General features: G+C 31.1%; 1 protein-coding gene across 1 annotated transcript; it reads right to left on the reverse strand.

Moving 5' to 3' along the window:
* Window positions 1-662: 662 nt before the first annotated feature.
* Window positions 663-1825, reverse strand: LOC106690533 (F-box/LRR-repeat protein 17). Its single transcript, XM_014435984.3, has 2 exons — window positions 1729-1825; window positions 663-1382 (listed from the first exon to the last, which is right to left on the reverse strand). Exons 1-2 carry the CDS (start codon window positions 1741-1743, stop codon window positions 717-719), a joined length of 681 nt encoding a protein of 226 aa, XP_014291470.1. The 5' UTR covers window positions 1744-1825; the 3' UTR covers window positions 663-716.
* Between the last annotated feature and the right edge of the window lie 15939 nt (window positions 1826-17764).

The raw sequence follows: 17764 nt of genomic DNA on the forward strand, positions 1-17764 counted from the left end.
TGAATATATTATTCACAAGTCATGCCGATTCTAATCTGATTTACAGATGTTTAAATAAGATCCTGTTACAACAAAAATTTTCATTTTTTTAATTTAGTTCTTAAAATCATTGATTATATAGTTTAAATGAAATTCCAATAATGTTATGTATAAGAGGATGCATTAATAATTTAATATTGTAATTTATTACCTTTGTCTATTTATAATTCAGTGTAAATAACCCAAGTGATCGAAATAAAAAAAAAATATGTTATACTAAATGATATGAACAATCTTCATGCCTGCTGGCATGCTAGTGTACTAGAATCGTGTAAACTCACTCACATTACATATTTTATTCAAATTTTATCTTTTTACTATAGTAGTACTTAAACAATAAGTTTTAATGTTTTAAATGTTCTAAGATGAACAAGGAATACTATTTTCGTCAGTTGATAGCCATATTTAACATTTCTCTTAGAAAGTTTATCATTTCATAGCATTATGTTATACTAAGCAATCTATATATTTTTTTTATTAACAATAATATAACAGTGCAAACCAAAATAAGCTGAATCTTATCATTCTAATATTTGATGCCTCTATCTCATTAAAATGAAGTTCGTTTATTTTATGGAGTGGAGATGATTATTTTGGGAAGTTTGAACAAAATTATTTCCATGTTTAGTACAAAGTGTTTATTTCAACAGCCTTATTTACTTATACACAGGTAAAGTTTAGTAGTAGTGTCCATGTCCGTATCCATGTCCAAATGCGCCATATGGAGCAACAACACCAGGTGCTACGATACCACCAAGGAGACCATGTCCGGCAACAACAGATCCGGGGAAACCAGGGGCAGCTACGACGGAACCAGCGTGGGAAGGAGCTACAGCGATGGAACCAGCAGAGCTTGGGGCTACAGCAATGGAACCAGCTGAGGATGGAGCGACGGCAATAGATCCAGCGGAGGATGGGGCGGCAGCAATGGATCCAGCGGCGCTAGGAGCAACAGCGATGGAACCAGCAGCAGATGGGGCGGCATAGACTGATCCAGCGGCAGTTGGGGCGGCATAGACTGATCCGGCGGCAGTTGGGGCGGCATAGACTGAACCTGCTGCTGTGGGTGCGGCAACGACTGAGCCGGCAGCTGTTGGGGCGGCGTAAAGGGAACCGGCAGCGGTGGGGGCGGCGACCAGGGAACCAGCGGCAGTAGCGGGAGCAACTAAGCTGGCTGCGGCAACGGCAGGTGCGACAAGGCTAGGTGCAGCGACGGCTGGAGCGACCAAACCATGGGCGGCAACTGCTGGGGCGAGTAGACCATGGGCCCCATAGAGGCTCCTCTTGTAGCGAACCTCCAGTGTGGGGTAGGCCAGAGCTACTCCAGCGAGCAACATACAGGCCTAAAAAAAGTACATGATTTTCATCGTTATAGTTAATAATTTATATAGTTTCATCGTTATAGTTTTAATAGGTATTATCTTGAAAAAACAAAACAATAAGTGACATCGAATTATATGCCAAATCTGTTACAAGAATGAATGTTATACACATTTATTTTATGCTATACATAAAATCTACCTATAATTCTCTTATAAAGAAATATGAATGTAATTAAATCTTTAACAAACTAATTAGTTTTTTAATCTATTCTTTTGCAATGAATATTTATTTCTGTTAGTTATGTTTTTCTTTTAATCTAATTTTTGTTGGAGTAATGAATTGAAACAATGTCTTGTAACTACTTACTAGGACGGTTCTCATTGTGATTGTGATCGTTTCCTGGTCGGAGCTGAACTACATCCTCAGCCACCGCCGTTGGTGTTTATATATTACCTTGAGGCCTTGAGGTGCTGGAAAGTGCATTTTTAGATTGCATGAGGTGACCACGCCCAGTTGTACCTACCTAGCTAACGGTGCTTTTGCTATTTCCTATTTGACCAGTGAGGGTCGCCTAGTACAATTATTGCTTGACTAGTTTGCCTACAGGATCTTAGGCAGTCCTGAGTCTTAAGATAATGTTCACTATATATGGAGTGTATAGTATTTCTAGAGTGTCAGAACCCTTTATTTGGCCCTTTTTGTTGCATTCGCTTTCTGAAGATGGTGCCGCAGTATTATATCCTTAATTCATTGAAGGTTTTAATTTTACTCTATTGAAGAGACCATCGGAATAGTACATATTATTATGGTTGTTGGCCTATTGGATTTTTTTTAAGAATATAGAAAAAATAATTGTTCTTAGAAAGGAATTCCCTTGGGTATATGAGTTTTAACTGCCATATCGGGTCACTAGGTGACAGTGGAGTAACGAATAGCTCTTAGAAAATGTGTCGAGTATGAAGAGGATAAAATACAGAGGGGTTAAAGTTTGATTGCTGAGTATTTACTTACTTTCGGATAAATTAAATTCATTATTCTTTGTTTGCTTTGTGATTTTTAAATTCCGTGGTTTCGAAATGCAAGGAAGGGATAAAATTATCACGCAGAAAATTTACTTGTAATTTATTTACTTTTATAAATACTTTACTTAACGTTTATATATACTTTACTTAACGTTTATATATACTTTACTTAACGTTCATATATACTTTACTTTACGTTTATATACACTTTACGTTTATATACGTTAATACTTAAAGTGTATATATACTTAGATATGTATTGATATTGTTATTTATAATAAAGGAGGTAAGAAGAAAATTTTACTTGTAATTTATAATTTACTAAATTACTTATTATGACGTTTGTGCTTATGTTCTGCGTAATTTCGACTAAGAATTTTACCGTATTAATTTTGATTTCTGAATATATAACTGTTGGCTAAATTTAAATTCGATCTTATTATTTTTTTTTTATTTAGTAAAAATCATAGTAATTCTTTATTGTATAAATTTAGGATAGATCCTAAATGCTAAGCTAAGCTGTAGTTGGCTGAATTTTGAAAAGATATTCGATTTTTAAATCCTGGTTTTTTTTTACTTGTGCATAAATGTTACAATGTTTATACTAGAATTAATAATGTGTAATAGAAAAAGTTAAAATGTAATCAGGTCTTATTTTCGATGTTCCGTTTTCAATGAATCTATGTTTTTTGTGTCTAAAAAATTCATTTTCGGCTATTAGTGTCTGTCTGTGTCTTTGGCACAGTTATCTCTTTAGCGGTAAGACTTAGCTTATTATTTTATAAGGCTTCATACCCCGATGCCTATGTAACCAATTGAGGAACCTATGATTCATAGGCAAAAAAAAAAAAAAGAAACAACATGTTTTTCCAAATATATAAATTCTTGTGAAACTTCATAATGAATAAAACTAGTTTGTGTTTTTCTAGTGGTTATAATGTCAAATTGGCTAGAACGATTTTAGTGAAACTTTCATAACGTTATTTTCTTAAAGCTCTTAACAATTTCAAATCGAAAGCAAATCACTGAGATAAAAAAATTAAGAAGATTTATTTTTTTCACACAAAAGTATATAATTTATGGATAAAAATAATAATCGACCTAATCAACAGTAATCCTATTATTTATAACATATAACTGAAATTTTATCAGTAATTGAAAGCTACACAGCGTATTGAAATGTATATTTTAATGTTTTACTAGCATTTTATCCATGTTGGCATAGAGACTTGCTCAGATTTTTGTAGATTTCGATTAATTCGTAAACTCAAATTTTACGGGATATCACAAGCCAAAATGGTTAAGAATATCTTTGGCACACCAGGTACTGACTTTAGTTGTCAGTGATAGTTAAAAAATTTTATTAAAATATTTTTTTGATAAATTTATATAACTCAAGGTAGGGAAATTATTTGATTATTACAGTTTCTGATATTATTATTATACGAATAATAATTTTATATGTACAAGAGCTTTCAATTAATTTTTTTCACAAGTGTTTAAGTTTTAAAAAACCTATTTTTGTTAGATCAATTTTTTGTTGATTCATTCATTCGATTTATTTTTTTAATTCCTAGCGCTAGTGGCCCATTTTATAAAGTAATAGTAGAATATGATAAATATAGGAAAATATAAAAAATATAGGAAATAAAAAATAATAAGTTTCATATTAATTTACAGTAAGTCGTTTGATTTGTAATTCAGAATATGAGAGGTTAATATTGTTGGTACATTAATATTTCTAAAGATCCTATGAAAATACAAATGTTTAACTTTAAAAAAATACACTCGTATTTTATTATCATAGAAAAAAATAGTCATCATACAACTATCATGCAAGTGAGGCATTAAGAAAACGCATGGGAAGGTCACGCCGGATTAAAACACAATTAGTGCTTTGAATTATTTAACAATTACTGAGTAACAGGTTTAAGTGTTATTTCAAATCAAATGTTTGTAATATTTGTTTCGAAATTAAATTGTTTTAAATAAAAGCCCAGCAACTACCGCGTTTAATAAAGTGTCAATTTACTTCGTGCGTTTATTTTAGCTTGGTATTTCAGTCAGTATTTTATAGTATTTCCTCAGTGCTATCACGAGTATGGAAAGCTATAAAATCCTTATAAAGGACGAGCTGACTCATTTAATTTTTTTATAATAGGGGGATTAAGACTAGAGGATTTTATGGTAGGCTGAGCTTACCTTAGTGCCTTTTCTGATTATCGAGAAAGGTAGTTGAAAATAGATCATTTAGGAAAAAATTGTAAGGATGAGAAATTGATTTTTTTCATCTATTTTTAATCTCTCTTTAAAAAATGAATTTAACCTTTTATATTAAAATTCTACTTTACCGGTATAATTTTTTTTTTTAGTATTTCCTCTAAATTTGTATTATCATACAAGGCGTTTTATGTATTTCTGTTATATAAACTTTCCATTGGAAAATTTGTTATTTGAAAAGTTCAGTTTATAAATATTTTTGAAAAAAATAGTTTTTTGCTAACTTGGAATCCGGATGTGTCAGATAATTATTTATTCTTTTACTGTAGCCGTGAGTCAAATCTTTGGTTTTGAGGAGATCCCCGAGGAGTCAACCCAATGTAAAGTGGATACCCTTAGTTGGGGAAAAAACTGGTGGTTGAGCAAATTACCTCCTTGCACAACAGTTGTTTAAGTAACTGTACTTTTTAACAAACTACATATTCCCCGTCTCTTCATTGTTATAGTAGTACATACTTTAATTTAATTTTACTATTATAAAGCTTGAAATGTTTTAAGATTTGATATGCAGCACTAACATTTTTTAATCATAAACATAATTTTGAAGACATTGAATAGATTTATTATCTTAATATGAAAATTTTTAATTCAAGATTACTTGCCACTTCACCTCTCTTGAAGAATGGTGCCGAAACTGGAGGATTAAAATAAATTCCAATAAATCACATTTACCATTCGTCGTAAACCCATGACTTCCTGCCCCACGGCATCCTTTAATAAGTGGGGTCGAACAGATCCGTTACTTAGGACTACATCTGGACTAACGACTGACATGGAATCCTCATACAAGATTGAAAAGCCAGGAGACAGCTCGTCGATTCCGACTGTTACAGCATTTACTAGACAAACGGTCTAAACTGCCAATCCATTACAAATGACTGATCTACATGACTATAATAAGGCCAATCTGGACATTCGGAGTTGAGCTTTGAGGTTCCACTAAACCATCGAATTCCTCTCGTACCCAATCTTTAAATCTAAAATCTTTCGTAAAATCATTAATGCTCCTTACTTTGTCACAAATAAAATCATCCATAAAGAACTTAATGTTACTATGTAACCGATCTAGCCCGAACCAGATATCAATCCTTCCTTTATAAACTCCCTAACCACTCAAATCCATTAGTTTCTAACCTTCCTTCCTGTTTCATTCCAGATAATCCTAGTCGTCTAAAAAGAAGATGGCCTCGAGACCTTATATTGTAAAAAATGTTTTAGAGGGCTACCAATCGGTAGTTCGCCTACAAGCTTGTACCATACCATTATGATATTATTTCCAATCCTTACAGTTTAAAATCCTTAATGCTCTTTATTTTGTCACAAATCAGGACCTCAATGTTCCATATGGTTGCCGATTCGGCCAGGACCAGATACCAATCCTTCCATGATAAAATTCCCGACAACCCAGACCCATTGGTTTCTGACCTGGCTTCTCCTTCAATACCTGATAATTCCTCTAGGCGTCTGAAGAGTAGATGGCCTCGAGATCTCCTTTAGAAAGGTTATTGGAGTTCTATCAATGGATAAATTCTCCACATGTTTGTAACATATCACTATGTCACCTACAGCAAATTTACTTGTTATATATAGTTTTATACAGTTGTAAATAACAATAAAAAGAATGACTACTTGTGAATAATGGTATATTTAATAATATATCACGAATATTATGTATGTTTGTAATTCACTTACGTTATTTAGTTTTTTTTTTTGTGAATATTATTTTATTTGTTTATCGAAAGGTAGGAATCCTACTGTTGTCAGTTGTAATATACTGTTTCTATGGAGATGGATCGCAATATAAGCTAAATTCCAAGTAAAATATCTCCTACAAGGAAGTTTTAATATGTTCAAGTTAGTATGCAAAGAGCGAGCTTTGTCTAAACAGTGTTTGATTTAAGTCTCCCTTTAATATGGTGTTAGGAACTTTTGTGTGTGCTTCAAAGTTAACAAGTAAATTCATAGGTGGATGTTTGTTAAAGTGTTGGCCAAGTTTCCTGTACCATGTAGATTTATAATTGTCATAAGCTTCAACCGCTTTAATATTTTCAAGTTAAGCAAAGATAAACTCAACTCCTTTGTAAAGCGTGTAGGAATCAAGAAAAAAAACCTATCTTCGTTCACATTTTTGTCATCAAAAAAAATAATAGATTAATTTTTAAACGTTCATTTGGTCTAGTGGCATTTAATGACATTATTATACTACATAGTACTGATTAAGTATTATGAGATCTGAGTTGCGGTAAAAAAAGAACAAATAATTTATAACTATTTAATGTCCAGGGCTATAACGCAACAAAGCGAAGGTTAAACAGATATTCCAATCTGTTTAACCTAACTAAAGATGTAATATTAGTTTGTAATTTCTAGTAGAGGTTTTTTTTAATAATTTTTTTAAAAACTAAAAAGTGCGTCTTCCTAACTTGTATTAATTTTTTAAAAATAAAAAATGCTGGTTATTTTCGAAGGCAGCGCTTCTCATCATATGATTGTTTTAGAAAACTAGAACGCAACTATTTTAGAATATTATGTACACATTTGCTGTGTGTATTAGTAAGAAGAATGAAAACAGTTTCATTTAGTTGGTAGTTTAGTTGTATTGAAAAAAAATATTTGGGTAGAAAAGTGTAAATTAAACATTGTGATTTTGGTTTTCAAAACATAAATAGAATAAAGAAAATGAAAATTCCCTTCATTTTCTTTTTCTTTGGGATCCTAAATAAACATTCCGAAGGTGCAGTTGTGTTTCAAAGTTTATTTTGTTCACTGTTTCTACCCGAGGCCGGATCCTTCAGGGAGTGTAAAAAAGGGAGCAGATTGAGCTGACGTTCTCTTACAATCTGTCTGTAGAAGTGTTAACGAAGTGTCGATTGATACGAGGGAAAAAAAGACGGGGAACAATACTATAAACCCTGTCGGTTTTTCCATCCGTTTTTTTCGCGCTAAGGGACGAAGAGGACAGGGAACTTCCCTCACCCACTCTCTCTCCTTCCTCTCCCCCCTCCCCAAAGGACAGAATCAGCAGAGAGCAATATCCTCTGGACCAAGCGATAATAACTCATGTCACCTTCCTCTTTCTAACCGTTAATATCTAGAGTCAACTCTACTTCGCTCTATTAAACAATTTTAGCGATTGGGCATTAGTGGCTCTTTGAGAACGTTTATTGTTCTTTTCGTTTACTGTTTTAATCCATTAATAGGAAAAAAGAAATCTCTTCATGGTACAATCGTTTGCATATTAGTGTTAATAATATCCAGCATAACTATAACTAGAGATCGGATTAAATTCGACTGGGAGTAAAAAACGTTAAGAAATTAGTATATAAAACTAAAAATTTACTAAATTGTGTCTAAAACACCAAAATATAAGAAAAAATAACGTCATTATGTAATTAGTAGTTTTAATATAATTATTTATCAAAATATTTTTTCAATCAAAATAAATTCACTAAATACTTACTACATTTGTGCGAACATGTATAAATAACTAAACTTCTTTTTCGACTACTACTTCAAAAACTTGATATTTTTGTCCATAATTGATGAGCTAAATGAATGCTATTTAATGTTTATTTTTAATATTATTTTGAAATATTAAAAATTAAGTTTCAACTAAACTATCAAAATTTTAAGACTTAAGAGAACTAAGCAACTTGCTGTTTAAATTTGCTCAGGAAATTGAAAAAATTGTAATACAAATATTTTTAATTTCAATTTAATCCGAAACTAAATAACTACCAGCAACAATTTTTTTTAAATCGAAAATTATATTTTCTGGATGTTTTATTTTCATTAAAATTCGAAGCTGGTCTTGCGACCCTAAGTATACAATCAGTTTATTTATCTAACTAAAATATATTTGATTTATTCTTAAAAACCTAACTGTGTTGCAGTGACCATCACACTTGTGATTTCCTTAAACAGAGATATTTTGACTTATCCTATGATTCCCCGGATCAACTAGAACGAGTGCCTGAATATTTGAGTTCTAATTATAAATAATTTCATTGTTATTTTTCTGACATTATTTATCTATTTTTTTTATTAATCATAGACAAATTTGTAAATTTACCCTATGATATGGTTGAGAATGAAAAATGAAGAAAAACGCGATTTCTTCCAAAAAATCCTCAAAATATTTAAATTTCTGCAATAACCCCGAAAAATACTAATGTATATTATTATTATCTTATTATTATTGAAAGTTTGTTTCATATTTGTGTAGTGTATGGATATTTTAGGTTATGGAGGGGAGGAGTTACGGCCTGTCAGTTGATACTATATATATATATGGAGGAGGACAGGGACCAATAAAGCAGTCTTTCACTTGAACTGATGTTTTTTTTAAATTTTGCTCTCGAAAACGCTTAAATTATATACATAATCTAAAATGTTGGTGTTTTTATTATTATATTTCAGGGATCGATTTAAAGGTTTTTTTTGTTTTAAATTTTGTATTATTAAGAAAAATATTAATTCCTAATAAAGGATATTTATAAAAATACTCGATGTTTGCATTATAAATAAATATATTGGAAGATAGAAATATTATTGGTTCTCCTTTTATGAGATATTGCCCGGATGCGGGCATGTTTACGTAAGGATGGAGGTAGGAAATTACCTAGCGGCCTGTCCTTGGGGAGGCGGGTTAGGTGTCATTGTTCATCCAGCTCCTCTTAGAGCCGTTCGTTCTTCATTATTGCTTTAAGTATTTAGTACTTCTTCAATTGGTTTTAGCAATTATATTGGTGACGAAGAAATATATTATTATTATATTATTATATAGTATTATCTGCGGCATTAATGTATTAAGTTTTTTTTTATTCGGATAACATTATTTTTCCATATTTAAATCTATCATATGATAATCAAAAATGATTTTTTTAAAAATTAATCAATCGTATCTATAGTTGTGTATAGTATATATAGATCCAAAGTAGGGAAAATATTAATTTGACTCCTATAACATTTCCATTCAATACTTTTTTTTTGTGGAAGAATAAGCACATCGTATTACTACTCTATTTTTCCTCGAACTTAAATTAAAGTTTATTCTAATCAGAGTTGATATAAGTCCATAAAATCTTCGTAATTTGAGAAGAACAATGTATTGTATAGTGAGCTGCAAAAAACCCGAAATGTTCTTCGAATATTAAGGTTAAATTAAGAAATAATAAAAAGGAGTAATTCTTCCAAATAAATAAAATAGTATCAAAACCTATTTGAACTTGTTAGCCAAAACTTACAAGCTTTTAATTTATAATTGAAAATTTTTCAATTATTTTTGGTTTATGTGTGCTCATATATTTATTTACAACTTTATGTCATTTCAATAATTCCATTTTAATATTTTCATGAAGAAAAAATGTTTTGTTGATTTTTTTTTTTTTATCGTTATTACAATACCTTGTTCAAATAAAACTAAGGTTTTTTTTGTTTAATTATTTTGTTGCCTATAGCTAATCGACTTGTGGCTATTTTTACTCCGAGAATACAGCATTTTTTCTGTAGTAATTCATTGTTACAAGGCTAACTCTTTTGGAAAAAAAAAGAAAATAGAATGACCTAAATTTAAAGATGACGAATTTAATGAAATCTAAAATTACTAAGTTTATTTTAGACAAGAATTTTTCTTTTGCATTTTTCTTACTTGTTATTAAAACAATTTTTCATTTATATGGTATTTATCAAAAATATATGTAATAAAATCGTACTAAATCGACTTAATGGCTCAATTCGATCTACTAATTAGTAAAATAATAAAAACCGTTAACTGAAACTTTAAGACGCCGTGTTAAAACCGATCTTATAGATTTGTATTCGCGGATTTCAGTGGAAAGTTTAAGCTAAACTTTAGCTAAAAGCTTCAATTTCAATTTTTCATGGCATTGTAGTGCAGTGATATTTGATAAAAAATGCACGTTACTCGAAAATCTCAAAAAGGAGTTAATAGAAATTGGTCTTATAGGATTCATTACCCTTTCGATAGTAACTAACTATAAATAAAGTAAAATAAATTCCTATAGTTTCCACATCGTGTTCTTGTGGAGAGATGACTGACATAAAAACTTTTAAGTACTTATGAGTATCTCATAAACTATGAGGTTTATTACAATATACCATTACGTATTTTAAAATTCTAATAACAATGATTGAATATGTTTTTCTTATTAAATTAATTATTATGGAGATTTAAGATTTGTACTTTCGATAAAAAATGTTCTAAAAATTTCGAAATACCCGGACTTAGCCCAAATTATTACAGGAAGGGTAATGAACAGTTTACGATGAGCTTCTTAATTCACTGAAATATTTTTGTTATATCTCCATGTTCGCTATATTTTATTGAACTTTTAGATTGAAATCAGTATTGTTACAAAATGCAAACAGTGTATTTAATACAGCGTCTGCACCTCTTTTTGTATATTACTTAAGGACATTGAAAAAATAAAGTTAAAAAGCCGATTTGTATTCTAAAAATGTATGGGGTTAGAGGGTGGATGTAATAAAGCCCGAGACGTAAAGAGTCAGTAAAATGAGGACCTGAGGGAAGAAATCAAATTAACTGAATAGAAACCACCCCTACCTTCCATTCCTCTCTCCTCCGACGAACCGACACAAAGGTTTTATTATTTTTATTGAGAAAGGTATCTTTCACACCAGGTCTCAAAAATATTTATTCTGTCCGATAAAATCGCCAGCAAAAATTAAAGCGGTATCACTCTATATTTCCGGATTTACTTATAGGGTTATGTTTATTTTTCCAATTTGAGCAAACCAATGAGGCTTTAAACCATAAAACCAGCTAAGTTCGTTGTAAATTTTTGTATTAACAGTTTTAACAGACTGAAGATCAAGTTGGTTCAGGAGGCCTATATTCTCCAAGATGTCTGAAAAGAAGTTGGCCTTGTGAGTTTCTAACATTCTGACTGTTACTACAGTAAGTAGACCAACTATTCAGGCTTCCAATCATCTACAAATGACTATGACAAGGCCTATTTTGATATTTGTGCTTTGTGATTTAGGGCCCTAAATGAACCATCGAATGCCTCGTATCCAATCCCCTACAATCCAAAATGCCCCTTATTAAAAAAATCCTAATGTTCTTAATGTAGCGTATCTAGCTGAACTTGATTCGTATCCTGTCATACTCAACTCCTTAACTATTCCAATTCTCTTGTTTCTAGCATTGCGTCCCCGTCTATTTTTTATAATCTTCAGAGGCCCCTGAAAATAAAATAACCTCTAAATCTCCCATTGCAGAAATAATATTGGAATGATACCATTGGGTAGTTTCTACACAATTATTATCTGTACCATTATATGGATTCAATCATATTTAGCCGTCCTATTTTTATTAGTTTATGTACCAATTATCAATTCTTAAAAAAATAAATCTTTAGATCAGTCGGAATGAAATCATTCTTCTTGTAAATCATGGATTCATAACTTATTAATCAATTTGTCTTGTATCGATGTTTTAATTTTAGTAAATAAGCAATATAATAATACTTTAAATATATTATGTTTAATATTTTATATACCAGTAAACTCTTACTGGTTATTTATAGTTTGTAAACGACATAGAAACGATCATTTTTCATAGTTGATGTTTTCCTGTTCGTTGCAGTTTGAAAAAAAGAAGAAAAAAAATCGAATATAACAATAGGGGACAATTAATTGGTTCTCGAAATCCATTTGAAGTACAAAAAAGGAATAATATAAATAAATTTACTTTATACGAATTTCAAAACATTTTAGTTCCCTAGGGCGAACCCTGTCTATCCCCATATCTCCCACACCCCAACATTTACTACAATTCCAACCACCCATAAGTGTACAATGGGAGACTCGAAACAATACCCACTTACAAACACTAGCGGTCTGTGCTTTTTTAGTTTTTGCTGCTAAGTGAAATATTGGGATACAGGCATCTATTTATGTATATGTATTAAAATAAATCTGGACAGCTACTAAAGGGTCAGAGTTTCAGTACTTTGTAAGTAAGTACTGTTACAATATCAACGGTTGTGCAAGGAGGTGATTTGGTCAGAATAACGCTCGAGAGCCAATTTTTCTCCAATTATGGGTCACCACGTGATGATTCTGGACATAGTTTGGAGGGTTCCTGAACCTACACACAGCCGTATTTGAACTACTCCGCATTCCATATATATATTTATTTATTTTTTTCAATTGGATGATTGCTTTATAGCCTAAACTTTAATAACAAAAAAATAATCTAATCGTATACACCTTTTTTTTCTCCATATAAATTAATAACAAAATGGTTGTTACGCTGTAATAGTTACCTGATTTAGAAACTAGCAGTGGTTTTCCAGACTGTTCTAACAATATCCCACTGCCTCTTAGAGGAGCTTATTGAGGCTAGGCTAATGAGAGGGAGAGCGTTCTGTTTTATTCATCGAAGACTCCTCGACTTGAAGAGGTGCTCGAATCCTCTCATCGCCGGTACAGAGCCCAGATCCGGATAACGGCCCTCCGTTGGCAGAGATTACCCCATCCTTCTGGATAACAATGGAAACAATACCATTTTCCGATTTACCAGTTCCGATCTGGATCAAGACTCGACGGATCCTGTATCGAACCCTTAGGGTTGCCTCCTATTCTACTCCTCTATTGTTGATGAATTTGTTAAAATAATTAATGGAAAATGGTTCTAGTATATAAAATATTTGTTGAATCTTCTATTTTGAATAGTTAATCTTGATATGAGACCAATTAGGTACCCTCCTGCAACATTCCTGAGAAATTTATCAATATTGGGTTAACGTCGATGTTGTTATGTCTTTAACTGAATTTGTAATAACTAAATTTGACTGCAAATATACACGGGACAGAGTTGGTTTCTTTTCGGCTAAAACATAAAATGTGAGTGATTTTTTTTTTTTTATTCTAATGTAAGTATTAGTACATAACTTCCCTGATATTAGCAATAAAGATGAAAAAAACACATTTATGACCTTACAGACAAAATTTTCTTTGTTGAATATAGAAAACGTAATAAAAAATAAATAACAAAAGTTATAAGTAATTGATGAACTAAATTCAATATTCTCAACCGCTACAAAATAGGTGGGACAATTGTGAAGTATCTTCTAACACCTGATATTCCTAGCCCCAGTGAAATTTAACATGGGACGGAATTTAGGCTCATCGTTATTGTATGCATCTAAATAAATATGAGTATATAGTTTCCAGACATTTTAAACTTCAAAACGGTATGGTATTGAGTTATAAACAAGTTAAAGGAAAAACTTTACTATCATTAGTACCTAAAAATGTTTTTTTATTTATATATTTATAAATAAATACCGTTTAATACAAATTTTTATAGAAATTAATGATTGAAATTTTTTTAACTTTATCTTTATACCGGACTTTATTCTAATCCATAGTTTCTAAAACCTAAAAAAAGAATGATCTTCCCATTCATAGTAATACCATTCAAATGGGAAGAGCAGAGATTTATTGGCATTTATGCTTTTTTAATATATTAAAAGTAGTTTCATTCACTTTATTTATAACTTTGGTTTTAATTGTTTATGAAGATCCGGTTCTTGCGATTTCATGTGGTTTGTACTTTTAGGTTTCGTGTTGATTATGGAGTATGGAATGATATTATAATTCAAGGCACGAGAATTCTAGAAAAGTATGGGATGCGCTTATTCGTTCGAAAGTTTACGAAATTCAATATTTACTCGGTTTATATGTAAGAAAGTTAATGGCACGATTGGAAGCAAAGTTGACGGAGAAGTTTATTACTATATCCGAGGAGGCTCATACAATATACAATAGACCAACCATCGACCAGTGATTTGAGAAGTTGTTGGAAGTTGGTCCGGGTGTGTGGGTTTTGTGGGATGCTAGCCGGCAACTCGCTCCCGTTATGCAGGTCTGGTATCCACCGCCGTCGTCCTCAACTCCATCTTACAACTGCTAAATCCTTTCTCGGATATTGTTTTCCTCTAAACTACAGTTCGGAACGGCTCTTTCTTTCTTAACTGGTTCCTGGGGGAATAAGAACTTCCGTCGAGATTACTCCCTAAGAGGATGATAAGAATTTTAATCGAGGCAGATGAGAACCAACATGGCCCTCACGTCTGTTATTAATACGTTAAACGTTAACTGTTGTATTTTACTGTAATTATAAATTTTGAAGTAATAAAATGTCGTTGAATTAGTAATCATTATTTAAAAATCAGCGTTTATGATAAATTTAAGTGTTACAGTGTAAGCACAAGCTCTTTGTTTCCAATTTATGTATATCTGAAATCACTGAAGAAGGCAAATAATAAAAAGGGATATTTTTCTGTGTATAACTATCAATATTATATATTTCTACTATATATAGAAAATATTTACCTCTGACGCGACGAGAGTGCCCAAGAACCTCATGCATACGGGATAGAGAAGGCTTGGGAATCCTCAGGTCCAGAGTGTAATTATTCATAATAGTGTAAATGTGACTATTGATTTTATTTTGTTATATTAGTTCAAAATTTTACTTACTTTATTTTCTCCTTCTCAAATTTTGATTATGTTCATCGTATTTACCTTTCAGTTTATATAGATATAGAAATTTTATAATTGTTTATTTTTAATTATTATTATTTATGTTTTCATTTATTTTATAATTTTTACATGAATGTGACTTTTTATTATAATTACTTATTGCCTAAGTTAAAACGGACTGTAATACTTCTACTTTACCACCGATTTAGAATTTGAGAAAAATGTACTTCTTTGACAGTCATGAGAAGGATTAAGAGACAAGACTTAAGTATGCAAAGAGAGTTATTATTGATTCACACTAGCTTTAAGAAATTTGTAATAAGGGACATGTAAAAAATTTTACGATCCTACACAATACCCTAAAATGGACTAATTTGTTTGTTTAAAACCTTCGATATTTTCTCTAGTAGGTGCTTTAGAAGTAGAATCAGTTGTAAGGCCGTAGATTTAATGTAAGTTAGATAATTAACAGATATACATCGATAAACAGATCTATGATATTGTAAAAAAAAATGAAAGGAATTTAGTAAATGATTAAAATGCCTTGTAAAACACAGTAATTGAAAGGAAAATAAAATCAATAGGCCAATATGGAGTGCTATCTCCAAAGGGGTTCAGAAAAAAAAAATAATGTATCGCTTACACTTCAATAATTCAGTAAGTGTTTTTGGAAAAAAAAATATTACCAAAACAAAAAACCTTTTAAAAATTTTGAATAAAATAAAGAAGAAGTGCTGTTTAATATATGAAACATATCTAATATTTCCAATGTGGTAAAATATACCTCTCTCGTTGATTAGTTTAATATTGTTCAAATATATTGTTCTGAATATAAATGTGATTATCGACTAAACTTCAGTATTGTAATAACTAGAGACCGGAGTTTCGTGCAATAAATGCATACCACAAACCTGAAATAGATAACAGTATTGTTCATTATATAGTATTTATACATAGAAAGCTTATCTAACCTTGTATGAATCAAATTGTAATCAATATTAACTCACTACATTTATTGACTTTCATAAAAAAAATAAACTGTTCTGATTAAAAATCTAGAATTTTGGCCATAATTCAAGAGCTATGAGCAACGATAGTATCGAACGATTTTATATTACAGTTGTAGGCGTCTGAAATTCAATTTTTATAATTTTTAAAATTACCTTTATTTTAATTTTTAGAAAAATGTGCATATTGTATGATGTAAAATGAGTATTTCAAAATATTCTTTCTAGTAAAATTTCATTTTATTTCTTTTCCCTAATATTTCTCAAAGCATGTACTTCGGCTTAGTTTTTCGATTGTGTATGTACGCATATAGCATTAACCAAAAAAATACCTAGTAAGCAGTCAATGTAGAAAAACTTCAAAAAGTTTGATTAAGAATATATTGGTATATTTTGTTCGAGTTTAGAACTACTGCTTAAAAAGACGGAAGAATATAGGATTAAAGGAGGAGAAGGAATTCAAGTTGAAACAACCCCAGTTTAGTGATCCCTCCCCATTCTTGTACCCCCTGCTATCAGCTCCTGAGCCAATATTGTGACCCCCTCCTTCAAAGGACCCAGCCCACTCCCTTAAAATGACGTGTGGCAAAGCAAGGGCCGAGTTTTAGGTTATTTTGGAAATATTTTTATCTTTCAAATACTCACTAATTCTAAAAACAAAAGTTTATTTAATTTATTATTAGTTAAAGGTTATTCAATAATTTCAATAAGTCATGCTCAGCAATCAGAATACTATTGAATTTTTATTTTAAAATATTTGAAGATTGTCATTAGATTGTAAAGTTTAAAGAAAAGGAAATTATAAAATAAACTTTGTTATCCTTGACAGCAAGGAAAATTTATATTCTTTGTTTTTCTTTTTTGGCCCCTAATATTTCCTAATTTTCTACTTAGCATATTTTTTTTTAATATCCATACTCCAATCTACCCTTAAATGATTCGTATTTACTTAAAACACTTCATCAATGGATGAATCAAAAGTAATGAATGGCCTCGTGTGATTTGATGACTGGAATAAAATGAAAACTGCAGAGTGGTTGACCTTGTCGATTCCTTAATCGAGGTTATACTCTTAACTAGTCTGAGAAAGGTCTCGATGTCGTTCTAGGAAAAATGGAAGGAAAATATGTTTTAAAATGTGAAGAACTTATTTATTTTAGGGACACTTTTAGGATTTTGTAAACTTCTACTTTAAAACTCGGTCTGGTGTTGATACGGTCCTAAGACCAATATTTGACTAAAGCGTTGTGCTGTTAATCTGTCAAGGAAGTATATATTTAAGTTTGGGTTGATGGGTTGGTGTTAATGTGTGGCAGGTTCTTCAACTTTCCCGTGATTAAATCCCGCGATTCGGAGTTTGAGGTGTAAGCCAGACGCGTTATAGGTTAGTCTCTCTCGTGTGTGTTGATATTATCAGTCTCAAAGCGATTATTAACAGAACCTTTTGTTGTGTGTCAGATCCAAAAGATCCTAAGATGAATTATAGTAAAACATTTGTGTTTTGACGAAGAATACGAGAGAATATAGTGAGTTGACGGATGACCACGTGCTACACAG

The sequence above is a fragment of the Halyomorpha halys genome, unplaced genomic scaffold, assembly GCF_000696795.3.
Source record: "Halyomorpha halys isolate HHAL.00 unplaced genomic scaffold, Hhal_1.1 Scaffold51.1, whole genome shotgun sequence".
Lineage (NCBI taxonomy): Eukaryota > Metazoa > Arthropoda > Insecta > Hemiptera > Pentatomidae > Halyomorpha > Halyomorpha halys.